Source organism: Felis catus, chromosome C1, assembly GCF_018350175.1.
Source record: "Felis catus isolate Fca126 chromosome C1, F.catus_Fca126_mat1.0, whole genome shotgun sequence".
Lineage (NCBI taxonomy): Eukaryota > Metazoa > Chordata > Mammalia > Carnivora > Felidae > Felis > Felis catus.
In genome coordinates this window covers 202,770,492-202,798,135 of record NC_058375.1, presented here as the reverse complement: position 1 = coordinate 202,798,135, position 27,644 = coordinate 202,770,492, and the positions used below count along the sequence as shown (strand labels likewise).

The 27,644-nt window shown below is 54.5% G+C and overlaps 1 protein-coding gene across 1 annotated transcript; it reads right to left on the bottom strand.

The window, feature by feature from the left end:
* Positions 1-11,977: 11,977 nt before the first annotated feature.
* On the bottom strand, positions 11,978-24,228 carry WNT10A (Wnt family member 10A). The gene is made up of 4 exons (XM_003991159.5): positions 23,731-24,228; positions 22,415-22,677; positions 15,592-15,971; positions 11,978-13,166 (listed from the first exon to the last, which is right to left on the bottom strand). The coding sequence occupies exons 1-4, from the start codon at positions 23,838-23,840 to the stop codon at positions 12,669-12,671; spliced, it is 1,251 nt and encodes a 416-aa protein (XP_003991208.1). The 5' UTR covers positions 23,841-24,228; the 3' UTR covers positions 11,978-12,668.
* Positions 24,229-27,644: the final 3,416 nt, after the last annotated feature.

The window sequence follows — 27,644 nt, the reverse complement described above, 5'->3', positions numbered from 1 at the left end:
TAATCATACTCCCACTATGGGATAACCACTATCTTGCCTTCTAATAGCTGAAATTAATTTTGCTTGCTTTTGCACAGGATGCACCTGGAATCACACAGCATGTGCTAATCCGTAACTTCCTGGATTTCCCTGTCTCCTTGATTCTAGTGGGAATCCAAGAAGAAGCCCAGTGGGGTTGCCTCCCAGGTGGTCAGGGCTACTCCCCAATGCCACCCACCTCAACATCATGGCTAGCCTGTCTACATGCTCACTGGCCCGTGGATTCCTGTGCCCATAGACTCCTGGCACACCTCTCCCTTTCTGAGGTAAGAAAGAATCTTCTGCTGCTGCTTCTCAGCTTTTCATAAGGGTTCCCATGATAGAGGTGTATGTCCCTGGTGACCCCTGCCTGTGCTCTTATACCCCAGATCTTTCCTTCTCCCCCAGGAAGGCCCTGGGAGAGTAGAGGATGGGGATGTGCTGATTCACAAGGTGGTCATGCCCAGCTTCACACCATTCCAAGTAACACCTCTCCCCCTGCTTTGTTCAGTGTGCCCCTTCCCGCTCCATCGAAAACTGTTCCTCTCTCTGGGTGATGAACTCTCGGGGCCTCTGCTGTTCCTCCGTGCAGCCTAGCATCTGCCACATTCTCTCTGCCCACTAGACATGTTTGTTCATTCCTGAACCTCAATTGCGGGCATAGCTTTTGTCTTCTTCCAGAGGATTCCTGATGCCTTGCAGATTGAGGGATGTGGCTTAAGGGTCTTGGGCGTTCTGCCTCGAGGGGGCAGTGTCTCCTCACACCACAAGACAGCCCAGGCTTTAGCCCCGTCAAGAAGCCCCATTATACAGATATTATCATCAAACCCATGTTACATATGAGGAGGGTAAGGCTCAGAGAAGTTTAAGGGATTTGTCCAAAACTATATAGTTCATAAGTGACAACAGGTAGGCCTCAGGAATGCCAGTGATGCAGGCCTAGAAGGCTTGGTATCTGCTAAAGGCTACCGTTCACTGAAACTAAAATGAGACACATGGATATTTTGCAGATTTCATATCTTGTCCTCAAACAAATCCAGGAGAAAGGTTTTCTAATTTCCAGATGGCAGATACAGAAACTGAGGTCCAGAGAAATTAATTATTCTGCCTGAGGTCACAGGGATAGAGACAGGCTAAACTAGATTCAGCCCCTCCCATCCCACACATGGACCCGAAAGCCTGGCTCTTTCCTCTGTGCTCTGCCACACTCATCAAAAGGATTCTGACAAGTGCAGATATGAGTGGCTACATGGGTAATATAGGACAGTGGGGACTAGGCATTTACCCAAAGAATACAAAAATACTAATTCAAAGGGATACATGCACCCTGATGTTTATAACAGCATTACCAACAATAGCCAAACTATGAAAATAGCCCACATGTTCATTGACTGATGAATGGATAAAGAAGATGCGTGTATATACGCAACAGAATATTACTGAGCTATAAAAAGGAATGAAATCTTGCCATTTGGAACAACATGGAAGGGGCTGGAGAGTTATTACGCTAAGTGAAATAAGTCAGAGAAAGACAAATACCATGCGATTTCACTCATATGTGGAATTTAAGGAAAAAAATGAGCAAAGGGGAAAAAAAGAAAGAGAGGGGCAAACCAAGAAACAGGCTCTTAACTGTAGAGAGCAAACTGATGGTTACCAAAGGGGAAGTGGGGGGAGGGTGGGGGAAATAGGTGGTGGGGATTAAGGAGTGCACTTGCTGTGGTGAAACTAATATTACACTGTATGTTACCTAACTGGAATTTAAATAAAAATTAAAAAAAAAAAAAAAGGACAGTGAGGAAGCATTCTAGAGAGAGCAGAACACGGACCACCAAGGGACAAGTTTTGGTTCTCTATTAATGTGTAACAAACAGCCCGCCCCCAATTTGGTGGCTTAAAATAAAATTTTATTTTTATCTTTCACAGTCCTATGGGTTGACTCCACTCAGCTGGGCAGTTCTCACTGGGGTCTGTCATGCAGTGGCAGTCAGATTGAAGCTGGGGCTGGAGTCATCTGAAGGCTCATCTGGGCTGGATGTCCAAGATTTATTTTTTTCTTTTCAAATTTGTTGCAATTCTAGTTAGTTAACATATAGTGCAGTATTGGTTTCAGGAGTAGAATTCAGTGATTCATCCCTTACATACAATACCCAGGGTTCATCACAGCAAGTGCCCTCCTTAGTACCCATCACCCATCCAGCCCATCCCCCACCCACCTCCCTCCATCAACCCTCTGTTTGTTCTCTATTTTTAAGAGTCTCTTATGATTTGTTTCCCTGAAGCCCTCCATGATACGCCACAAGCCACCACCTCCAGTTTTTCTCCTTTGCACACCATGTTACACTGAAACCGCAGAGTCCCCCAATCAGGTTGATCCTAAGGCAAGACCTGACTGAGGTTCTGGTTCCTTAGCCTCTCTTGGTTCCTGACTATTTCCCGAGCCTGATTCTGGAGGCTTCATGTCAATTTTGTGTGTTTCCGGATATCATTCCAGGAAATTTCTCTTCTACTTAAGTGAACCAGAGTCCATTTCTGTTGTCTGCAATTAAGAACCCTAATCGGCACAAAGACCCATTGAAATCTTCAGCCAGAGGAAGTGACATGATCAGAGCACTTTATGGGCGAGAAAAAAATAGAAAAATCTGATAAAGATAGATTGAAGAGAGAAAAACAGGAATGAGAGAGGCCAGTTGGGAGGTCTTCATGACGTTTGGGGTGTATGATGAAGCACAATATTGCCAGTGCCAAAGAAGTGGGAGAAACAGCAGCTTTTGGCCACTGACTGGATATGGAAAAAAGAAGAGAAGGGAAAGTCCACGTTGACAGAGTCTTGAGTCTTAGCAACTAGGAAAACAATAATGTTACAAAGAGAAACAAGCAAGTCAGGGAAAACAGTTTGGAGGGGGAAATCTTCCATTCATTTATTCAACAACTATTAATTGCCTGCTCTATGCCAGGCACTGTTCTAGGCATTGGAAGACAGCAGTGGGGAAAACAAAGTCTCAGTTCTAAATTAATAAATACATACATGAGATAATGAACCTGCTTTAACAAAGCTTCAGTTTGTGGTGCCACAGACCCACATCAGAACATATCTAACTGGCAGCCAGAACTTCAAGAAAAATCCTAGGCTGGGCCTGAAGACAAATGGGTAGTCATTGTCATAGATGTTCATTCATTTATTCATTCACTTGTATTTATTGAGTACCTACTATGTACTCAGTACCATTCTTGCCATAGACATACAACAAAAAAAATAAAAGAGGGGCTCAGCTCTCATGGAGTTTCCATTATAGAGTACAGAGACAGACAGTAAACAAATACACAAATATGTCAGATATGTGATGTGTACTATGAAGAGAAATAAAGCAAGGGAAAAGGAAGAGGAAGTTTGCTGTTTTAGATAAGATAGGTTGTTCTGCAAAGTCCCCTCTTGTAAGGAGATATCTGAGTGAAGTCCTGAATGAAGAGAGGCAACATCCACATGGTTACTAAGGGAAACCTATTTCAGGCAGAGGGAATAGTAAGTGCAAAGGCCCTGAGGCAGGACAATTTGGTTTCCGCAAAGAACAGCCAAGAGAACAGTGTGGCTAAAGTAAATGGGTAAGGGCAGGAGTAGGAAAAGAGGTAAAGGTGGGAGTGGGAGTGGGAGCCAGATCCTGTAGGGCCTTGCAAGTCATTGCAAGTACTTTGGCTCTTGTTCTGAATGAGATAGAAAGACTTTGGAGAATTTTGAGCAGAGGAAGCACACGACATGACTAACACTTTAAAAGGATTGTTCTGGCTGCTATATATAGAGTAGACTGGGGGTGTGCAAGGGCAGAAGCAGGGAGACCAACTAGCAGACAACTGCAGTCATTCAAGGCAAGAGACCCGGGGTGGCTTGGACCAGGATGGTGATGAGGGAGGACATGACATGTGATCAGACTCTAGAAATAAACAGAAGGAGAACCGACAGGATTTTCTGATAGATTGCATGTGAGGTGTCAGAGAAATAAAGGAGTCCAATGTCTCCAGAGCTTTTAATAGGAGCAGCTAGGAGAGCAGTTGCCATTTACTGAATAGAAAGAATTGAGAATCATATCCAGAGCTTCAAGAAAGAGTAAAACTGTCCCCAGCTTTCCTGCCTGGAAGGAATAATTTGGCTCCCAAGCCATGATGGGGGCCCAAAGTAAAGCACTCCTGTGAGGGCAAGGGGCAGGGGTGCATTAGCCTAGCATAGGCTATCAAGGCCGAGATGGGAGAAGCTGAAGTCTGCAAGGGGAGTGGAGGGAGCAGCAGCAATGGCAGCGATTTACAAAGGGATTAAATAACCCTTCTAACAAGGGAGGAGGACACCACAGAAATAGAAAGGGAGAAAATGAAAATATTTAAATGTTTATTTATTTTTGAGAGAGAGAGAGAGAGTAAGGGAGGGGCAGAGACAGAGGGAGACACAGAATTTGAAGCAGGCTCCAGGCTCTGAGCTGTCAGCACAGAGCCTGATGTGGGGCTTGAACCCATGAGACGTGAGATCATGACCTGGGCCGAAGTCAGATAACCAACCGAGCCCCCCAGGCACCCCAGAAAGGGAGAAAATTAGAATAAACCTTGTGGTGTTGGACTGGAATTGAAGGTATGGTGTGCACTCTTGGCTTTCTGCATAGAGAGATTGATTGATCTATCAATAAATAGAAATGTGTGTGTGTGTGTGTGTATATATATGTGTGTGTGTATATATATATGTATATATATATGTGTGTGTGTGTGTGTGTATATCTATATATATCTATATAGATATATATAGATATTTCCTAGCACTGTCCACTGAGAGGCCCAAAAGCAGTGACACTCCAAGAACAATGAACACACCTAGCACCCAGATCTTGATTTCTAAATATCACTCTCCATTAAAAAAGAACAAAGGTGCCTTGGATAAATGGCTGGTTGCAGGGCTGGAGCAGAGAAAGTACAAGATGAGCCTGGAAGTAAGGAAGTGCTCAAAGAATTATGATAGAAGCCAGCTTGGCAGGTGGCCAAATCTGGGAAATTTTTGAGCATCAAAATAAATAACGATTCAACAAGTAAAACACTCACGCCTATAATAATGGGGCCAAAGATGCATACCCCTAATGTAATCATGAGGAAACAACAGATAAACCCAAATTGAGAGACATTCTGCAATATAATAGGTCTGCAGTCTTTTGAATTGTCCTGATCACGAAAGCAAAAGAAACCTTAGACACTGTCTCAGACTGAAGGAGTCTGGAAAGACATGATAACTGAATGTAATGAGTAATTCTGGACCTGGATCCTTTCATCATTAGGCCAATTGATGAAAGTGCAATAAGGTCTGGGTATTAGACAATATGAATGTATCAATGTTAATTTCCTCATCATGAGCATTGCATTGTTATGTAGGAGAATGTCCTTTAAAAAAATCTATTCATTTTTTGAGAGAGAGAGCGTGGGTGGGCAAGGGACAGAGAGAGAGGGAGACACAGAATCTGAAGCAGATTCCAGGCTCTGAGCTGTCAGCACAGAGCCCTACGGGAGGTGTGAATTCATGAACCTGTGAGATCATGACCTGAGCTGAAGTCAGACACTCAACCACTCAACCGACTGAGCCACCCAGGTGCCCCAAGAACGTCCTTTTTGTGTAAGACATGTACACCAAAGTATATGGAGTGATGGGACATCATGTAAGCAACTTACTCCCAAGTGGTTCAAGGAAGGGGAAAGTTCTTTGTATATTGTAATTTTTCTTTTACATCAAATAAAAATAAAAAAGACAAAGAAGGAGTGAATGAAATCCCTGAGGCAGTGGGGAGTGAGGGGGCGTGGTCAGCCAGTGCACAAAATAGTAGAATATTTCTAAGGAGAGGGCAGTTAATGATGTGTCATGTTGCAAAGAGATGGAAGAGGAGCAAGACTGAGGAAAAAAAAAAGTATTAAACTTACAAAATTGTTTCTATGTTATCAATCAGGGCAACAGCTGTTTACATATACAGCATAATGGGAGCTAAATCAGTTATTCATCACGAGAATGCTGGCTGTGCCTATGGATTTCTACAACTTCTTGGCATCCTGGGCCTTGGGATTCAGAGGCTGGAAACCTGCTTTCACTACAAACCATCACGATTTTAAGAAGAAAATCCTAATGACATAATCATATTAGCTCTTGTCAGGAGAGCAGATCTCCCTAATTCCTAGTTTTAGGTTTCTTTCTTTAGTATATTCTCATTATAGTGCAATGCTCACATTTGGGGCCAAAAATATTCTGAATATGGAATTATTGTGCCCAAGTAATACGTGTTCATTATAAACAAAAATGTGGATAAAGAACAAATTTTAAACCACCTATAATCCCATCATCCAGAAATAGTTTCCATTAGCAATTTGCTGCTTATTTTAGACTTTTAAAATTCAAATCACATCTATAAATCTTTGTTGCACTAAAGGAAGGATCCTGCCCTGTGCTATTTTGTATCTTGTACACACACACACACACACACACACACACACACACACACACCATATAGAGCAAACACTGTCTCAGTCACTAAATATGCTTCAACCACCTCACTTTTAAGGACGCTGTGAAGAATTCCATTGAGCAGATGGGCGTTGATTTATGTAATCATGTTCCTATTTGAGGACTTTTGCATTGGGCGCAGAGAGACCGCGCCTCAGAACTTGCCCACGAAGCAAGGACGACTAGGGAGGATGAGAGGTTGGGGGATAGCTAAGTCACACGGAACAAGGTTTCAAGTACACAGAGGAAAGGTCATCGAGGCCACGGCCGGCAGAATTCGAAGAGCTGAAGGAGTCAGGTTGTACCCCAGGACAAGGGGCGCCGAATGGGTGGACCTCGAGACCCGAAGAACTGAAGCGAGACCCGTGGTGGTGGCGGCGGCTGCGGGCGGCCCAGGCTCGAAAGCTAGTGCACCACCGCTCCTCACCAACAGAGGGCGCTGGGCCCACAGCAGTACGCAGTGGGCGGGTGCCAGCTGCCGGCCAGATGTGGGGAGCTGGACCGCGGGAGACGCTAGCTCAGCCCCAGCCCCTCCAGGCCTGCAGGCAGGGAGAGAGCGAAGACGGGATGCAGGGGCAAGGGTGATGGCAGAATACGCCACCATCGCTGCTCTGCAGGGTCCTAGTTTGCCTTCCCTTGTAGGGCAGAAGTGAGGAGAGAGAAGCCTCCTGCCCAGAAGGGACTCTGATTCCCACAAAAGCAAAGTATGGGCTGGCAGCCACCCTGAGGCTGGCTCAGCAAGACAGAGCCAGGTCCACCGGGTGGGGCTCCGGGCCAGGGGAGACCCACGCGACTGTCTGCGGCGGGAAAGAGAGCCGGCCTTGAGGGCTTTGAGCTTCTGGAGTACCCAGCCCTCGAGTCCAGACGTCCAACACACACACCACACACCACACCACACCACACCACACACAACCTCCCTGCACTCTTTCTGCCCGGGTGCGGTGTGCATTCAAGAAGAGAGAAATTGAGGCACAGCCGGACAGAGCACTAACTAGAACTGTCCCCCCCCCCCCCCCATGTTGCCTGCAGCGGAGAAGTTGGGCTAGAGGGCCGCAGTTCGAAGTTCCAATTAAGGATCCTGGGCCGGGGACAACCCCAGGGACCCCGCCCCCTTGGCCTGCCAGCTGTCCCCACCCCGGCTGCTTCCCTGACTCCGGAGTAATCAGCTGCTGCGCACGGCTGTAATTGACGGTGCAGGCCCGGTCTGGCAGAGGGCCGGCGGGCGGCGCAGGGGCGGGCGAGGGGCTTAATTGCAGGGCTTCAGGTCGCAGTCTGTGCTGCAGCTTCGCTTGGGGTGGGGGAAGGAAAGGGACAAACACTAAGCTCGCAGAGCCTGGTCTCAGGGGGAAGCTAAAAGACCTTCCATTCGGTAGTAGGGGATCCCTTCCCCGGAAAGTGGGGACGGAGGGGCTTGAACCCTAGCGAGAGTTTCGGAGGAGGAGCTGGACGTCTCTGGAGAGCTAGGCAGAGGGGGGTAGATTCCAAACTCCCCACCCCAACCCCAAGAAGCCCTGGTTCATCCTGTCCGAGACTCCTCCCCTCGTTATGACCCTCCCTCCACCACCACCCGCCGCTTCCCTTTCTGCCGCCCCCGTCACCCCCCCCCCCTTCTCGTATCCCCGGGGCGCTCCCACCCTGGGGAAGAATGTGCCCTCCTTGCGCACCCTTGCCATGGTAACGGCACACCCCCACCCCCGCGCACCGCAGCGGCCGGGCCTGGCCCGCAGGGCGGCGAGAAAAGGGGGAGTGGGCGCCTCCCAGCCCCGCGGACACACCTCGACTGCCCTGGTTGCCACAGTAACCGGGGAAGTTTCGAAGTGCGCAGGCGCAAAGTGGCACAGGGCTCTACTCCTGATCCTTCACCCCTCTCTAATCCACCAGCAGAGAACCCTGGCTCCTAGGAGAGACTGCCACTCATCCCCCTCCACCCCCGCGCAACTTCAAGGACAAAGTCTGGAGAGGGATCATGGGGCGTCCCAGCTTCCACGCACCTCAAGCCTAGGGAGCAAACGTGGCCAGAGGGCCCAAAGAGTCTGAAACCTGAAAAGGGATCCCCCAGTCCCCAGCCCGTCCACCTCCCCAACAGAGCCTGAGGGGGGCGCTGGCAGCAGGAAGCCCGGAATGGCCCCGGAGGCGCACAGGCCCCACAGTGGAGCGGTGATTACAGGGACCTGTCCCTCCCGCCCCCGGCTCCCACTCTCATTAAGTCATTTTTTCCCCTGTTGGAAAGTCCCCGTGCCTTGAGCGCAGGGGTTGGGGCGACCGCAGGCAGCTGCCGGCAACCACATGAGAAGGGGGGGGTGGTGGAGGGGAGGAAGGGGGCCGCGACTAGAGCCTGGCCAAACTCCAACGTGGAAGGCCCCCTGCCGGGGGCTAGCTGGGGGCGCATTGATCTGGGAAGAGGAGGGCTTGGAGAAGCTGACCTAGCTTCTCATCCTGGGTCTTCCTAGAGTTGTTAGGGCCCCTACCTCTGCCTCTTTCCTCTTATTTCAGCCCTGGGACCTTGAGTGACTGGAAAGCAGGATGCCTGGGTTCTGATCCCCACCCCGGTCTGGCTGCCGCTCCCTGACCCTTAACCTGACCACTGCCTGCTGATCTGTCCACCACCCTCATTCTCTGTTAGTTCTCCCTCTCCCTCCAGCTGGGGCCATCCAGGCTCTATCAGACCATACTAGTTTTTCCTCCTGCAAGGAGGTGACCCAGGGTCCATCAAGGTGAAAGGTATTGGGGACCAGGACAGTTCCCTTCCCCTCTAATCTACGGTCCACCATCTGTTCTTATTCCAAAATTGCAACCCTGGTCCTCTCCCAAGCTATTTGGCAAGTTCTTCCTCCCATCTACCTCCATCACCCCCAATTTCCAGTCAGCACGTTGATTTCTGTCTCGCCCTTCAGCCAGGATGCCTAAGCCCCGTGCCCCTTGGGCCCTATTTTCCTGCCCTTCATCACCTCCACATCTCCCTTTAGGACCATTGCCAGATCCTACATCCCCCTTTTCAGTTGTGGGGTCCAGCTTTTGCCCTGAGACCCTAGCCAGCTTCTGGCCCGGAGGGAGGATATGGAGTGGGTAACACCTTGTTTGTTCCTTCCCCAACTTTCACTCTCTTCCTTTACAGATCCTGCCAGCATATATCAGCTCACCAGGACTTGACTGGAACACGTCCTTCCCCCCACAACGTGGCGTCCAGCCCCTGCCCCACCCCACCACTCACTCCTCTCTGGAGGCAGCAGGCTCTGCAGTATTCCTGCTCCTACCTCATTATCCCAGCCCTGATCCTGTATCTCTCCAGTCTCTCCTCCCCCTGGCTCTGTGCTCCTTAAGCCTGGAAGGCACCGGAGGGTGAGGTCAAAGCTAATACGCAGTGGACACTGCTGGGGGTGGGAGTGCTCCCCACTCAGGCCTCTCTTCCTCACCCCCTACCTCTTTTCTCCTCCTCCCTGGGATGGGAGGGAGCAAGGGGGCGGGGAACCCAGCCCCCACAGCTCCCTCCTGGGTGAACAAGAGGAAAGGAATGAGGCAGGTGTGTCGGGCTGCTCCCGCTTACCCCTCCTCCCCGGGGGACTCTAGCCCGCCTGCCTGTGGGGCTGTCTTTTGGGGGTTGGGGAGAGAAACTCTGTCCTCCCCAGAAGCAGCGGAGCTGAGCATGTGGAAGGCCTGGCTGTCGTAGGCATGTCCAGGAGCTGCCGGGATGCAGGCAGTTGGAGGAGAGGAAGCTGAAGGCAAGCTAGTTGGGGCAAAACTCCCAACAGGGATACACCACCATGAGAGCGTCCTTTCCTTCTCACCCCTACCCTGAGGTAGGGAGACACGGGCTAAGGAAATATGGGGGTTCGTGTAGGCTGGCAATCGGGAAAAGGAACAAGACTTCATCCTTGTCTGGTTCATCCAGAAGGGTGCCATTCTGGGTAAAATGAGGCAGGAAGCAGGATCCTCAACTTGGAGCAGCAGGAGGTCTGGATGAAGTAGGTGAAGTGTTCTTTCTCTGAGATCCCGACCACTCTACCTCCCTCTCTACCACCCTCCTCCTTGAGGGTTTGGGACAAAGGAGGCCGAGGAAGGATGTCCCTTCGCCTCTGGCCTTACTTACATACTCCATCTCCCCTGCATGCACTCAGAGAGACCAGCATCCAGACAGTGAGTCTCCTAGCCCTCCCCCACCACCCTCCTCCCTGCCGCACCTTCTAGCCCCACCTGCTCCCTGGGGCGCTGGGCTGGCTGGGTTGAGCTGGGTCTTGCCCAGGATTACTCCTCACAGAGTGTCTGTCTCTGCCGAAGGGTGCTGCTGGGCACCGCCACTCGTCCTGGCTTGTGGCAGAGGGCTCAGGCACAAGGTGGACAGCTAGAGCTCCGGAATTAAGAGCTCCGGATCCAGCTTCTTGTCAACATCCCCCTTAGCCTCCATTCAGGCAGGTTCCATCTGGTTTGGAAGATGGCTGTAGTTTCCTAACTGGCCCCTTGTTGTTAACTCCTCCCCTCTTCATTCAGTTCCCCAGCACAGTGAGCCATATGGGAATCAGACCATGACACTCCCCTGTTCAAGACCCTCTGAAAGTTTCTCATTCCTCTGAAAATCCCAACTCCTTACGATGGCCCAGAGGGACATGTGATGTGACTCTTGCCTGCCCTCCGAGCTCCTCTCCTGCTAAGCTGCCCTTGATTGCTTCATCCGATCACACTGGCCTCTTGGCTGTTCCTCCTGAGGAGATCTCTCTCACCACCGACCTTTGGCATTCACATGGCCTCGGCCTGGAAAGCCCTTTCCCTCCATCTGTGTGGGGCTATCTTCGGCACACAGGTCTCAGCATGAGTAACATAACTCAGAGAGGCCTTCCCAGACCAATGACTTTATCTAAAGAGGCCACACTCCTACCTATGTGTCTTATTCATCAATACCTTGTACCTTATTCATCAATAAGTGAATCGATGAAAAAGATGTGGGGTGTGAGTGTGTGTATACATGCAGCCATAACAAAGGAGGAGATCTTGCCATGTGCAACCATATGGGTGGACCTTGTGGGTATTATGCTAAGTGTAATAAGTCTGACTAGTAAAGACAAATACCCCACGAGTTCACTCTTATGTGGACTCTAAAACACAAAACAAATGAATGAACAAACAAAAAGCAGGATCAGACCTATAAACACAGAGAACAAACTGATGGTTGCCTGAGGGGAGGTGGGCGAGGGGATGAACAAAATGGGTGAAGGGGAGTGGGAGATAATGGGCTTCCAGTTATGGAATGAATTAGTCACAGCACTACAAGGCACGGCATAGGGAATAGAGTCAATGGTATTGTAATAGCATTATATGGTGACAGATGTATAGAGATGTTGAATCGCTACGTTGTACACCTGAAACGAACGTAACATTGCGTGTCAACTGTACTCAAATAAAAACAGGCTTTTAAAATGCAAACATAAAAAATAAACACTAAAGGGACCCCACTCCCTACACATCACTCTACATCCAGCACCGTGCTTTATTTGCTTCGTGGTACAGAGCATTGTCTGAGATGACCTGGTTTGTATATTTACTTGTTTATTGTCCCTCTCTCCCAACCAGAATGTAAACTCCAAGAGGCCGATGCTGTGTCTCTCTTATTCACATCTGTCTCCCCAGCACCCATCGTCCCCTGCAGAGTGCCAGGCCACAAAGAATGCAAAATAAATATTTGTTAAATGAATGATGAGGGACAGAGGCCCTTGGGGGAGGGCATCCTAGGCCTCTACAGAATCACTTCAGCTCAGTTACGTCCATTTCTTCTTTTCTAATCATCTTTCCCCTGCCCTTCAGCTTCCAGAGTTAGAGGTGAAGGCACGAAAGGAGACAGGCCCAGAGGCTGCCTGGCTGACACTTGCCCTCCGGTGTGGGTGTCGGGCAATCCCCAGCCCAACTGAGCTGTCTAAGCTTAGGGCAAGAAGCAGGGAGGCAAATCAGGGAGCCCCCAGAAGTGAGTGGTGGGGTCCAGGCAGGCCTGGACTCTCCCCTGATTGCAGACTTGACCCTCAGAGCCGGGAGGTTCCTATCGGATCAGATGGTCCAAACTCCTCTCCCAGGAGCCAGGGCGACGCTGCTGCCGGGCCAAGACGGCAAGCCGCAGAGGGCCAGGCTCAGGGAGGGGAAGGAAGCCTTCCGCTCACTTGCAGACGCTGACCCACTCGGTGATGCGGCACTCCTCGCAGACCACGAAGCAGCACCAGTGGAAGCGGCAGTGGCAGCGCTCGCTGCGCGTCTGGCGCAGGATGTTGTGGCCGCGGCCGCAGCACATGCTACCGCAGCCGTCGGGGCCCGCGCTGCTCTTGTTGCACAGGCGGCCCACGGTGCCCGCCGAGTCCAGGCGCGGCTCGCGCTCGCAGAAGTCGGGCGACTTCTCGAAGTAGACCAGGTCGGCGGGGCTGGCCCGGCGCCGCGGCCCCGGGACGCCCGGGGCTGGCGAGGGGGCCCCCGCGGGGCCGGGCTCCAGCTGGCCACCGTTGCGGTTGTGCGGCCGGATGAGCGTGGCGCGGTGGAAGCGGCTGCGCAGCAGCGCCCCCACGGCGCGGAACTCCGGCGTCACCTGCCAGCACGTCTTGAGCTGGCAGCTGCCTGACGTGCCGTGGCACTTGCACTTCCGCCGCATGTTCTCCATCACCGCCTGCAGAGGGAGGCACGGCGAGGGGTGACGCCCGCGGTCGGCCCCACGGCCCTCCTCCCAGCGCAGGCACTGGCCTGCGAGAACCTCCTCGGAGACTTCTGAAACCGACTCCCATTGAACGGATGCAAAAGCTGAGGCCCAAAGCGGGGCAGAGTGGGGAGGCGGGCGCACAGCTCCTGAGCCAGGCCGTCGGGAGAAGAACTCCGCCTGCTCTTCTGCTGTTCTCCCATCCGCCTCCCACAAGGCCAGGTCCTGGGGGAATTCCCTCCTTCCTCCCCTCTTCTCCTTTCCCACCAGCTGCAGGGGGCCCTTGGGGCTGGAGGCTCTTGCTTCCTGAGGGGGGATCCCAGATCCTCAGGGAAATTCCCTCTCCTTCCATCCCTCAGGTGGGGGCCAGAAGCAGGGGGTTGCTGGCCCCACTGTATCCTATCCCCAAAGCCTCTGGCCTCAATCCAGGCTGTGAGTGGGGGCTGCGGGGAGGCTGAGAAAGCCCCTTTCCTTCTCTGGGCCCTGCAGCCCTTTGCAGGGAGCCTAAGGAGGGGACAGGAGCTGAGGAGTCTCCCCTTCACCCCATTATACCGGCTGGAGCTTATTCTGCCCACTGCTGAATGTCACAGTTCCTCCTAGGGAACGGTGAGCACCAACCGGGGCCCAAAAGCGCTACCTGAATACAGAATGGGAGCAGCCCCCAGAGAGCCAGACCCTCAGCCCAAAGAAAGCGAGAAGTTCCCAAGCATCCAAGGGAGGTAGTTACAGGGGTGTGGTATACCGACCCCCTGCCCAACTCTCAACCTGCCCTAGAATCTCCTCCCAAAGGACCCCTTGACATTATCCTCATTAGAGACACTGGAGACATCTTCCTTTCCCGGGACTCCATTCCAAAACACAGCTGCAGACAGGGAGACCAGTGATCTGGGGCCCTCACACCTGGGCGGTTAGGGCCAGAAGAGAGAGACCCTGCCCTCTGAGTGTTAAAGGGCTCCGCAGCTTGTAGGTGCAGCCTGTGGTGGCAACACCATGGAGGAACGAGCCCGGGGCCTCGGCTGGCCAACGGCTCCAGAACATTCGCTTCCCACAGACAGCAGCCATTAATTAACCAGTTTAACGAGGAGTAGGAGGCACTGTTGGTATGGGCCGGGATAGCATGGAAGCTTGGGAAAAGAGCTGCACTAATAGGGCAGGGCTGGGTGGAAGCTGGATGTGACCCGAGGGTGGATATGCCTCAGTTTACTTCACCTCTAAGTCAGGATGGGAAGAGCTGAATCAGCTCCGAGTCTTTGTGGAAGGAGTTGGTGAAGCACCGGGCCCAGAGGACAGGAGAAAGGGGAGTCAGGAGGCGCAGGTGCCAGGCCGGGTGAGGGGAAGCCAGAAATGAGGCCTGAGCAGGCCAGGCAGAGCCGAGAGAAGGCATAGGGGCTGAACAGCCAGAAAAGGGGGGTGCTGGGCTACCACGAAGGCTAAGGAGGCATCTTAGTGGAGGCACGCACCCAGCGCAGACGACCCTGCGGAGCGAAAGGCTCAGCTGCCTGGCGATGAATCCGCCTCTATCCCTTCCTTACCAGCTGCACCACCTTGGGCAAGCTTCTTCATCTCTCTGTACCTCACTTTCCATATTTGAACACGAGGCTGCTACTAGCACCCTCATAGGTAGTTGTAAAGATTAAAAAGGCTAATATGTGATGTGGTGTGGTGCTCCAGACGGTACCTAACACATAGTAAGCACTCAATAAATGCAAGCGATTGATTCTTTCTTTCTTTCCTTTCTTCTTCTTCTTCTTCTTCTTCTTCTTCTTCTTCTTCTTCTTCTTCTTCTTCTTTTTCATTTTTTTTAAATTTATGACCGTTGAGGGAGTACGAACATTCAAGGATAGGGAGAAAAAGGAGGAAGGTAACCATAACACAGGACCTCAGTGGCCCCAAGGAACCTCCCCTTGCAGGAATCCCTCATTCTGCACAGAAAGGCTGGGAGAACAGGTAGAGGGTCACAGCATAGGATAGCACAGAATCATGGAACGTTAGAGCTGGGCCAGGGCAGGGGAGACTAGGGAGCTGGATGACCCAGTTCAACCTTCTTGCTTTATAGGGGAGGCCACAGAGAGGCAGAGCAAGGCCAAGGCCCCGGAGGCCCTGTCTGCAGCCCTGTCCCCCCCCCCCATCCAGTGCTCACCACAAAGAAAAAAAAAAAAAAAGGGGGGGAGCAGGCTGATCCAGGACAGGGTTTTTCTCATCCCTGCATCCCAGACTAGTCCAGTGCCTGGCACACAGTAGGTATCCAATGCATGTTTGATGACTGGATTAGGCAGGGACAATGAGAGAGTTGCTGAGTAAGGGGGGAGGTCTGGGTCCCAGAGCAAGGCCTGGGGGGAAGGGAGGAGCCCTAGGCAGAGGGATCTGGAGCAGGCCCAGGCGGGTGTGGGGCTCTCACCTGCCTCCCAACTCGGTTGTTGTGGAGCCTCATGCGTGCGTGGATGTCTCTGTGAGGCTCCCGGGAGTCCAGAAAGTCCTTCGAGAAGCGCTCCCCGAAGCCCACGTCGGGGCTACAGCCGCCCCACTCCCAGGAGTCCTGCAGGCCCGGGCTGGCAGGGGGCAGGGCTGGGTGTTCCGGGACCCCGTGGCTCAGGCCCTTACCGCGCTGCAGCGCGTCCAGCTGCAGGCGGTGCAGCTTCCGACGGAAGGCCTCCTCGTCCCCGCGCCGAGAGGCGTCGCAGCCGCAGGCCCTCAGTTTGCCCAGGGCGCAGGCATTGGACACCGCGTGCACTACGCCCGCTGCAGCGATGGCGTAGGCGAAGGCACTCTCTCGGAAACCTGAGGGTGGAGATCCAGGGAAAGGACTCTCAGGGGCCTCCACGTTCATCCCTCTGCCCTCTCTGCCCAAACTTCTTACCACACAAAGGGGAAATGGAGGCGCAGTGTTGGGGGAAGGTCTGGGACAAGGACACAGATTCAAAGAGGGGCAGAAATCACATCAGAAGTCCTGCATGCAGGGTGGAGTGTGGGAGGTCTCCCCAGAGTCCTCTCTTGTACTTCACTCCCTGTTCCACTAACATCACCCTTAGCAAGCTCAGAATTCGTGTCTACCTCTCTCCTGTTGGGCATAAAGTATCTGGGAAACATTTCTTTTTCAGATCAGGGACTTCATCTGTTACCTCTCATGTGATATTTGCAATTTAAAAATAAGCCTGCGGAAAGAAGGCAAAATTTAAGCTAAAAAATAAATGACTAGAGATAGAATTCCAGGCCCCAGAAGATGTTCATGGGCAGAAGAGGAGGGTGTCCTCTGACAGCTCCCGGCCCCAAGATTGCCTGCCTGGTGCCACCCCCTTAGGCCCCACTACAGAACACTCCCTGACTGCCAGATTCAAGAGGCAGAGGAAAGAGCCAGGAGAGTTTCCCCTTTTCCTGTCCACAGGACATCCCAGAAAATCTGCTCGGAAGCGGGCGTTGCCCAGCCACGCGGCCTGCAGTGGGTCTAGGTCATCTGAAGAGGTTGTTTGAGGAATGCTGGAAATAAGCCCATTGCCCTGCAGGAGTGTTGAAAATTGAGAGGGAAGGGTGAGTTAAGGCAGACACCTTCTTTTTGATGCTCTGGAGCACAAAGCCCCTGACGACCACTTGCAGGGGCCCAGGACTTGTCTACACTACTTTTCTCCTCGGTGTTCTCAGCCCGAGCCATCCTCTGGGAAGGTCTGGGCCTGTGGCAGGGGGAGGCCTACTTACAGAGGACGGTCTGGCTCCTGGCCCCACAAGCTGCTTCTTCCTTATTCTGCATCTGAGAGGGGACCAGCTAGCAGCATTTTACAGGTTTCTGACCAGCCTCTGGAACCGAGAGAGTGTGGGCAGTGGGAGAAGAAGCCAAGAGCAATGAGAGCCTCCATATGAAGAGGAGAACTCACCTGTGCCATAGGCACCTGTCGTGGAAGCCCAGACCTGGCTGGAGATTGATGGCTTGCGGGAGGCCAGAGATTCAGAGGAAAAAAAACTCTAGATCTCTCCACCCTAGTGCTGAAGCCTGGAAGCGCATGCTCTGGGAGTTCCCGTAGCCCTCAGAGAGCCAACCAGGACTGAACAGAGACCCTAGCCCAAACCTACCCCTCACCCTCACCCTCTGCATCATAGGGTCCTGTCCTCCTTTTCTTGTCTAGCCAAAACGACGACAACGATGACAACAACAACAACAACAAAACTTGACAAAACGTGTAGTAGTTAAAAGTATGAACTCTCAAGCAGCCAGATTGTCTGGGTTCAAATCCTGGCTCTTCCACTTACTAACTGTTAATAGCTACCCAACTTTGACCAAGTGACTTGACCTCTGTGCTTCAGTTTTCTCATCTGCAAGACAAGATTGTTTTTACCTGCTTCATTTTTGTCCCAAGGATTAAATTAGTTAGTAAATTTAAAGTACTTAGAAGAGCACCTTATTCATAGTAAGTACTGCACAAACATGAGCCATTATTGAGAAGTTCTTCCTGTTGTCTGACTTCACTCACTACTGCTGTAATTTTAGGCCATTGCTTCTTGTTTTCCCCAGTCAGGGACAGAGCCCAGAAGCTCAAGACCCATTTTAGAATAAGTCACATGGGCCACTAGAAGCCCATGAAGCAGGCTGTCCCTGTCTATCTTCTCTCTCCAGCTTGTGGCATCTCCAGACCTTTTCTGTAAGGAGCCCAGCTATGAACAGACAGGAGGGGATGAGGATTGGTCTGGAGCCTTTTAAGGGGATGTTGGGAATTGGTGGGAGCCAAAGAGGAGCAGACACTGACATGGGATGTAGGGCCCAAGAGAAATGGCAGGCCTAAGTCCCTGGGGAGCACACCCTGTGTTTATCCCTTGCCTTTTAGCTGTGGAACTCTGAGCGCTTCCCTTATTGGTAGGGGAGTCATTAGCCCACTCCTAGGACAAATGGCAATACTCAGACTTCCAGAAGCAGCCCAAGCCTCAGAAATCATCTCCCCCTCCAACACACACACACACACACACACACACACACACACACACTGTGCAAAAGGGGGATGCCCAAGGTCACAGGGGTTACAGAGCAGAACCAGAGCAGGACCCAGGCCCAGCTCTCTCAGCTCCCAGGCCTGGGAACTGGCTGCTAAAGGACATTTGGCTCTAGGGAAGACATGTTCCTGAGTAAGAAACCCAGCCAGCCCAATTTCCAGTTTCCATGGCCCTATCTATGCACAGCACCAAGAAAGAGCAAGAGGCTGTTCTAGGGGGATGTGCCAGCTTAGACCAACCACCATCTTCCAGGCCAACCACCATCTTCCAGGCTCTTTACATTCAGAGGCAGGCCTGGAGGAATCTGGAAAAATGTAGTCTACAGTCTACATAGAACACCCCTACCTACCCAAGGCAGCTAAAGACACCATCCCATGGCCTCTGGCAGCTGTCACAGCCACGTTTAGTGGTGACCAGGCAGGGCTTGTGTGACCACCCTCTGCTCCAACATCCAAGATTCAGAGAAGTCCAGACTTCTGGGCCTCTGCCCCCAGCTCCCACTCAGGGCCCCAGTTTCAGTCCTGGCCCCGGCTGTCTGGGGCAGACACAGGCACTGTGCCATCTGGCCAGCTGGAGGGGGAGAGGGGTGGGGCCATGGCCAGCTGGGCTGCCTGGAGCATGGAGGGAGGGGGGGTGCTTGTTAAGACGCACAATTAGCCATCCTGCCTTTGATCTGGGACAGGGACTGCCAGCATCTAAGTGGAGTCAGCTGCTCCTTCAGGCTGCAGCCAACGGCCAGGAAGGGGCTGGGGGAGGAGGTTTGGAGGGCAGGGGAGCATGGAGGAGAGAGGATTCAGGAGCCAGTGGGAACCAGGAGGGGTCAGAGAAGCTTGAGCCCCGCCTATTTGAGTCAAAGAGGGAGGGAAGGGGAGAGATCTGGTCTCCATTCCCTCCATGCATATAATCTGTGCATGCTCATGTGCCTGGCCTGAGAGAGAGGAAGAGGTTGTGTGCATGTGGGAACACTTAGGGGTGACACTGAATGTGGCTACACGTTTGTACAAACAAAGGTAGGTATCTGTGTGTGTGTGTGTGTGTGTGTGTGTACATGTGAGTTTCATTTCTTGGAGTACTCCATTGTGCCACTCACCTCTGGACACATGGTGGGAGCTTGGGAGGCAGTATGGCAGGGGGTTGAGTGCAATCTCTAAAGACAGCTGGCCTGCGTTTGAGTCCTGGCTCTATAGCTCACTTACAAGCTGTGTGACTAATGGCAAGCTACCCAACCTCTCTTAGCTTCATTTGTAAAATGAAGATACTAATAAGACCTATCACATGGGGATTGTTCGAGGATGTTAAAGTACAGATAAAGTGCTTTAGAACAGTGCCCGACAAACAGCAAATACTTAATAAGTATTAGCGAATTCATTGGGTGCTATTAGAATAATGGAACTTTAGGTGATCCTGGGATATAATTGCCTGTGCCTCTTCTCCTCATCTGAGTGCCACCACGCACCCCACGCCTGGAGGCCTAGCCATAAAACCAAGACTCCTCAAGGATGAATGTAAAAGAGAGGTGGGAGAAGAACCAGAGCCTTGGAGAACAGAGGCCAGACTCTCAAACTGTGGGCTTCCATTGGGCTGAGAACCCTGCTTGCTATAGAGCCTCATGCCCCCTCTTTCCATCCATTCCAGATGGGTCTGGGCCCTGCCTTCCCAAGCTTGTCCACTCCAGGTGCTCAAGCGCTCTTCTCTCCTTCACTGGAATTCCATCCCTTCAGCCCAACCCATTTTCAGGGAGATGTCAGGACAATTAGATGGCAGTAACAGTATTAAGGTGGCAGGTCCCAGGGACCGCCTCCTCCCTGCAGTCTCTGAATTTTAAACATGGCAGAGTGCACCTTGAAGAGAATCCCACTGGCAGTCTGGGTTGGAAGAGCGGTCAGCAACCAGTACTCCACTTGGGGGAAACAGGTCACCTGACCCCACATGTGACAACTCATAACTTGAAAAGAAGGGGAACTGGGGGAAGGACCCCGTCCAGGGGAATGGCTGCCACCAAGAGTGGCCGCGTGGAATTCAAATTTAGGTAGTCCTCGAAGTGATGGGCCAAGACGGACAGCGACATAACCCCAGAGGAGGGTGAACACAGATACCGAGTGAGAGAGGGCTGTAATGGTGGCCCCTGGAAAGAGAAAGTGGCAATTTCTTCCAGAAGCCTAGAGTCCCCTCCGAGGAGGGACAAGTAGAAAATGGGATGTCTCAATGCAGGAGCAAAAGCCACATAGGTAGGACCGTGTTCCAAGGCCAAAGGAAAGAGCCCAGCCCCCCTGCCAGAGCCCGGCCGCAGCTGTCCCGCCCCTCCCCACGCGCTGGGCGCTGCCCCGCCCTGGCTAGCCCCGGCAAGTCTCCCCCCCTCCACCCCTAACCTCTCCCCCTACCAGTCCCCCCAGCTCACCTCCCGCTTATTAAACTGCAGGTGAACCCGGGAGCGCCTGGCACCGCGCCAACCCCGCGTGCTTCCACCGCTCTGAACTCACCCTTGAGCTTCAAAGACCCCACGTCCTCCACCAGGCCACACGGGCCTCAAGCGGGCGAAGTAATCAGGACGCGTGGGCGCGCTCTATCTAGAGGGGGCAGGAGGCCCAGAGGGGAACTGGGGACACCGTGGCCGGGAAGAGGGATGAAGAGCTTGTCTTGCCTTGCCTCATCTGGAGCGACAGGGGTGAGAACCTCAGCGCCTATTCAAACCCTCGAGAGCAAAACCCAAAGCAAGGCCTCCAGTGTCCTCACCTCCCAGGCCCGGGTGCTGGAGGGGAAACGGGGCGTCGGGGAGCGCACGGGTGACCTAGAAACCCGGAGTGGGAGCAGGCGCGCGGCGGCGGCGAGCACCGGCGGGGCCCGGCCCGGGCAGGAGAGAGGCACAGGCCTGTCACTTGGCGTGGGCGAGCGCGGGGCCGACCGGGGAGGGGCGCCCCGCCGGGGGTCCCGGGCAGCCGCAGACTGACGGCTGGCGGGGCTCGGGTGCGGCAGGGCGGGCGGGGCGGGAGCGCGGGGCAGGGGCGGGCGGGGGTGCCCCTTGGAGAGCCGCGGCCCAGGCCGGGAGCCGTCTGCCGCGGCCCGCGGGGATTAGTTCGCGGCTGCATGCCGCCACACGCGTCGGGCTGGGCTCGGCAGGGTAGAAACAGCGCCCCGGGCGCGCGGGGGAGGGAGGTGGGGAGGGCGCGCGGGGGCGGGGCGGGCGGCCTGGGGCCGGGCTGGAGGAGGCGGCGGTGGCCCCTGACTTGGGGGCCCAGGGGATGCAAGTAGGGGTCCTGGTGAAAAGGGAAAGGCCCCAGCTTGCCGAGTTCTTTCCAGAATAGGGTGCTTTAGAGTCTGACTCTCCTAGAAGCCTCTGGACCCCAAGGGCACAGAATATAGGGGTACAACTCCTCCTCCACTGGGCAAGAAAATTGGACAAGTCTCACAGAGCCAGGTCCCCACACTGTCCCACTCAAGCAGCTGAGAGGAGAGATGGATAACGCCTATCTTCCCCCAAAAGGCCTGAGGCAAGGCCTAAGGTACCAGGGCAGGAGACAGGTGGGAACAGAAATGAGTGACAAGGCCTCCTGCCATCTCCAACCCTAAGGGTTGTCAGGGTGGGCCCTGGGTCACTCAGAAGTCACAGAGGGAGGACAGGGAGCGGGCTGTGGCTTCTCTGGGCTGTGAGGGGAAGAGGGATTGGCAGGGCGGTCGGGCCTGCTGGGCAGGAGGCGGGCACACACCCAGTGCCTCTGATTCAGAGAAGGTTTTCGGGGGCGGTGAGAATGACACAGAGGCTGGTGGTGTACCTTGCCGGGAAGAGCTTCTGCAGAAGTACAGACATTTTACCTGCCCCAGCTTCCCTCACCTACCCCATTTGGCAAAAGTCCTCCGTACTGACTCTGGGTACTTTATCACGGGCTCTCCATCCCAAGTGCTGTTTACTAGAGGGTAGAGGGTAAACTGAGGAAGGTGACAGATACTTATATTTCCCAGGCTTGAGATATACAGTGTCAATGACCAGGCAGGATAACCCAGGAGTCAACTCTCGGGCACGGAACCTGCTATGGTCAGCCCACCCAGCGCAGGCTGGAGACACATCTTCCCCGTTTGGCTGGCCCCCATGGACTGTCCAAGACCAGAAAGAGCAGAGGAGCAGCATGGTTGGTAGATGGGCACCTGGGGAGGAGGTTGCCAGCTTGAGGCAGTGGGGATGGTTGGCAGATAGCTTTGGGGGTGGGGTGCTGAATGGGGTGGGCAGACGGGCAAGGGCGAGGTGCAGCTACCTCTGCTGAAGATGGGACTCTCGTAGGGGATCTTGTTTCGAGTCTCAAGACTAGAGCAGTTCCAGCGCTGGTCCCGGAACTGGTGCTGGCACTCGTGGATGGCGATCTGGATGCCCTGGATGGCTGAGGCGGCCACGTCGGGGTGGCGCACACACACTTCCATCTGCCGCCTACTCAGGCCCGGCAACGTTAGGCACACCGTGTTGGCATTGAGCACAGGCTCCGGGGGGAGGCGGAGGCCCAGAATGTCGTTGGGTGCAGACCTGCAGGTGTGGGGGTTGGGTGTGGGTGAGTGTTTTGGGGAGCTAGGAGGGCCCCATTCAGCAAGTTACACTCAGTCCCAAAGGCCACAGTTCCTCTTCTCCAACGCCTGCTTCTGAAGGTTTGGCCCATCATGCATATTCCTAAAGCATTCTCCTGTCCTTGATTCTCTCATTTCCTCCAACACCACCCAGCCAGCCGCACACCCACACAGGTTAACGTGTAAATGGACACACATCCGAAATGCCTGCGTACACGGTATTTCATAAGTACATCCCCAGGCATAGATGCTCACATACGTAGCGATCCCCAGGAGACCACTCCCAAGACACGTTTCAGACAGTCACAGTCACACAGACACACTGCTGCACACATGGAGATGGCCACCCAGACCCAGGAACACTTCCACGCATGCACGCTTCAGTCAGGCATCGTTATACACACGTACACAAAGACACTCACAAGCATACACACGTGTTCATCTTAACATACACTGATCCAGAAGCTCGCACATTCACACATATGTGGACACACAGACTGCTATTTAACAACATAGCTTGCAGGGCTCACAATATCACACACACACACACACACACACACACACACACACACACACACACACTGAGAACCCTTCCAGCTGCAGTGTCACAGTGACCCCACCTGAACTACTCCCTTCCAGCCCCCAACCCATGCCCCTGTCTGGGAGCGATCTCCAAGGAGGAGCAACGCAGTCTGAGCTTACTCCTGGGGTAGGGGTGCATTCCCCTGGCCTGGCATGGACTCCAGGTTGGCACTTGCTCCCCTCCGCACACACACCTCCTCTTCCAGTAGCCATCACTTTCCTGGGCACTGCCTTGCCTCCCTGGACTGCCCATACTCTGTCACCAGTTCAGCCCCCTCCTGTGAGGGCACTGTCTTTCATTGGGCACCAGCTCTTTTCTGAGACACTGTCCCTCCCTCCTTCCAGGGTCCCCTGCCCCAGCGGGAACACCGGAGGCCCCCGTGGCTGGGGGTCCCAGCTCTCCAGGAGGGCGGGGCGTAAGGTGAGGGCTCACCTGGGCACGGCGGCAGCCAGCAGCAGTAAGAACAGGAGCGCGCAGAGCGCGGGCCGCGGCTGGGGCCGAGGTCGGAGCCGCAGCCAGGGGCAAGGGTGGGTGCTGCCCATGGCGCGCGGGCCGTGACGGGCCAGGAGTGGGGGGCTCACAGCCCGGCGGGACCGGCGAGCCAGGGGCGACGGCGCATGATCCGCGGGGGTCGGGGCGGCTGCGACACGGAGCTCCGACTCGGGTCACGGCTCCGAGAGCAGACGGCGCCCGCCTCCCCGCTCCATGGGGCAGCGCCCCCGGGCACCGCCCTCGGGGTGGGGGGGCGGGCGGGCGCACCGGGCACCTCCTGGCACAGGGGTCCGGGGAATTTCCCGAGGCCCCCCTGCGACAACTCCCGGTGCCTCTCGAGGGTAAGGGGGGCCCCGGAGGTGCTGCGGGCTGGGGATGAGAGGCTGGGTGCCCGGAGCCCCCCAGAGCAGCGCCACGAGCCTGTGCTTCCGAGGGCGTGCGAGGAGGGCGGGGGGGGGGCGGGTGGTGTTGAAGGGGGGACGGCGCTGTTTGTGCCCGGCCCCACCGCCCAGAGAGTGAGTGACTGTCCCGGCACAGGGAGCTCTACCGCCTCCCCTTTCCTCCCCCCCCCCCCCCCCCCCCGCAGAGTGTCTCAGGGCTCTACCCCAGGTGACGTCACTACGGGGGGTGGAGGCGTGTATGGGTCCTGAGGCCACAGCGCCCTTCGGCTCCGGACTCGGGGTGGAAACGGCGGCGGTGCAGAGGGCTGGGGAAGGAGAGGTGTTGGGGTCTGTGCGCGCGTGCACGTGGAGATGCCAGTGCCGGGCGCGCTGGTTTGTGTAAGAAGGTGTGTGTTACTGCGAAGTGTGTGTGTCTGGCTGGGACACAGCTGTCGGGGAGCGGTCCTCCCCAACATACACACCTGCAGGGACTGGAGGGGAGGGGCTGGCCCCCCTGCCCACCTCTCCCACCTCAGGAGGGACTTCCCAGGCTTGGCTGGTGTAGCAGGTGTGGGGGGGGGTCCTGTAAAGGGGTTTGGAAGCCTCTGGATTTTGCTCTTCTTCCCTGTGTGACCTTAAACAGGTGCCTCGTGCTCACTGAGCCACCCTCTGCCCTTTCATGAAATGAGGTTACTGAGGCTCACCTCATCTGATCAGTGAACCAATGAAGGTCAAAGTGCTGGGACTCCAGTAAATGTCTGGGAGCAGAACTCCCTGGGGTGACACACCCTGGGAGAGGTATTAGAGAGCCTTCTAATCCCAAAAGTGTGTATTTTGTCCCCTTTTATTTCTTAAGAAAATGAGGCTCAGAGAGGGCCATGACTTACTCAAGGTCACACAGCAAATGAAGAGCTGGAATCCAACCCAGTCCTCTTGACTCTGAGCACAGCAGCAGTGGCCCCAACACTGAGCGCTGCTTGCCTGGGCCTTCCTGCAGATGCTCCAGATCTTGCCTGGCCCTTGCTACCTGTACTTGGTTCTCTGGGAGCCACCCAAAACCGGACTCCTGACTCAGGCCCACTCCTCTCTGGGATTCCTTCATGTCCTCTCGCCCCAGCTGAACACTACAGCCAGGCAAGGACCTGAGGAAACAGCAGGCTGGGGACAGAGGCTCCAGCTTCTGTTTCTGTTTCTAACCTGGGCCCTGATAGTGAATCCTATTCCCACTGTGGCCTTAGCATCCTCCTCTGTACAATGGGCACAAGCCTCTCACTCTACTACACACATACCTCCCTCCCAACCTCATTGCCCTCTCCTGGTTTAAGGACAAACTACCGGAGCCTCTGGGCTCTGAGACAAAAGGGGCCCGTTCCTGGAATTGCCCATCCCTGGGGAATTGGAGGAGAGGGGTGGGGCTTTCCCTGTCCCCAGACTGTCAGGTGGTGGGGGCAGCCCGAGCAACAGCAGGCTGACGGCATCCTCCCCCCTCCTTTCCCCCCATCTCTGCCGGCAGCCACCGCAGCTGTCAGGAATTAAGGGCTTGAGGCTGCTGGGGGTGGGGGTGGGGCAATGGGGGGAGCAGTCTGGCTGGACAGCAGGAAAACAGCCGGGGGCAGGAAGCAGTCTGCGTCAGCCAGAGCCTTGTTTGACCCCAGCCGCCCCCTGCCCTCCCCACTCTCCTTCACCGTGCTGCAGGACAGGGACAGCTTGGGACTAGAGTTTGGGGAGGGTTTGGGGTATGGGGAAGGATAGGGCAGGACCAGACTCAGCACAAGAAGGTAGGCAGGAGCCTGAGGTGGGAGAGGGGACCACAGGGACAAGCCAGGCTGTTGGGGAAACTGAGACCCAGAAAGGATTAGGAAGAGGCCCAACCTGGGACAGGGAATGGCTTCATAATCCAGCTTGCAGACCTCCTTACTCCCCAGATACAGCTCACACTAGCCTTTCCAGGCTTGATGCCTCATCATAGGTATCCCCTGGGGTACGCCATTGTGGGGAATACTGATTCCAGGTCCAATGCAGCTGAATCAGCCTGTCGGGGGGCAAGGCCTGGGGGTCTGCATTTCTAGCAGTATCCCAAGTGATTTTCATGAGGACCACATTTGGGAAATTCTGCTGACCTGCTTGAGGGACTGATTTCTTTTTCCTTTGACCTGCCTCTGCCGAGGGGAGGTCTCTTTTCTCCCCCACCCTCTAACAGCTCAAGAAATACAGAGGTGTAAAAGAGAGGGAGAAGTCCCTTTCTTTGAAAATCCCAGGAGGCAAATAACGATTCTCAAGCCTTGTTTGCACTGGGGCGTAGTTCTGGCCTGATGTCATGAGGGTCTAAAAGTACCCAAGCCTGGGGCACTTCTCAGTGCAGAGAGGAGAGGGCATATGTAGGCACAGGGGCCTTGGCATATGTGGAGATGAGGCCCAGAAAGAGTGTGTGACTGGAGCCCCAGTCCCAAATGACCCCTGCCATGGGCAAGCCCCTATCAGCAACCCCCAGACCCCACCCTGGCCCTGCCCTTGGCTCTGGCCCTCAGCCCAGCCCCAGCCCCCGCAGCCACCAGCTGAGACCACAATTACAGGGGCCACTGGGGGTGGGGGGGGGCACCAGAGATGAAAGGCAGCTCAGAGAATGGTTCCAGCTGTGGCAACCCTGGAGGAGGTTACAGGGAAGGGAGGGCTAGAGGAGGCACCAGGGTGAGAACAGGTGGGACTCTCACAGCCCCAACCCGGACCAGGCCAAGCTCAGTCCTGATGTTCTGCAAGAGAACATCTTGGTGAAGAGGAGGGGAAAGCAGCCCCAGACCGAGAAGAGAGCTTTTCATCCCATCCTTCAGGCCTCAGGGACCAGTGCCCCTCAGCAAGGTAAGGGGGAATAACTAGCTGCTTGAGTCCCCCAAACTCCTAGTGTATTTGGTCATTGGAAGGAAGGGGAAATGAGCCCTTGGCCTTAGGCTGATCCTGGGCCTTCCAGCAGCTTCCCCACCCATCTGCCTGCATTCTGGCTGTCCCTGATGTGGTCATGCACACATCTGGGGCGCCTCTGTGCTCTTCCCCCATGTCCCTGGTACCACATGTCCCCCACCACTCAGCCAGCAGGGAACCTTCATGGCTCAGACTGTGCCTGGGGCTGAGCAGCTGGGTAAGCAAGGGGGTTGGGGGGGGGGCGTATTTCTGAGCTCTGCTTCCAGCCTTCTTCCCAGGCAGCAGTGCAAGAGCACAGAGCCATCTCTGAGCTTAAAGATGACCAAAATAATGTTCAAAATGGTGCCTCTCAGGCCAAGGCTCTCACCCCTCACAGAAGGCGGTTCCCAGACTCCTGCTGAGCTTGGTCAGGGGAAATGGACCACCAACATGAGACCATCGGTTTGAAGATTGCAGTGTTCTCTTCCAGTGTACTAAAAAGCTATCAGGCACCCCCATTCCATGACAGGAGAACTGAGGCTCGGAGAAATTAATTGACTTGATCAAGGTCAAGCTGGC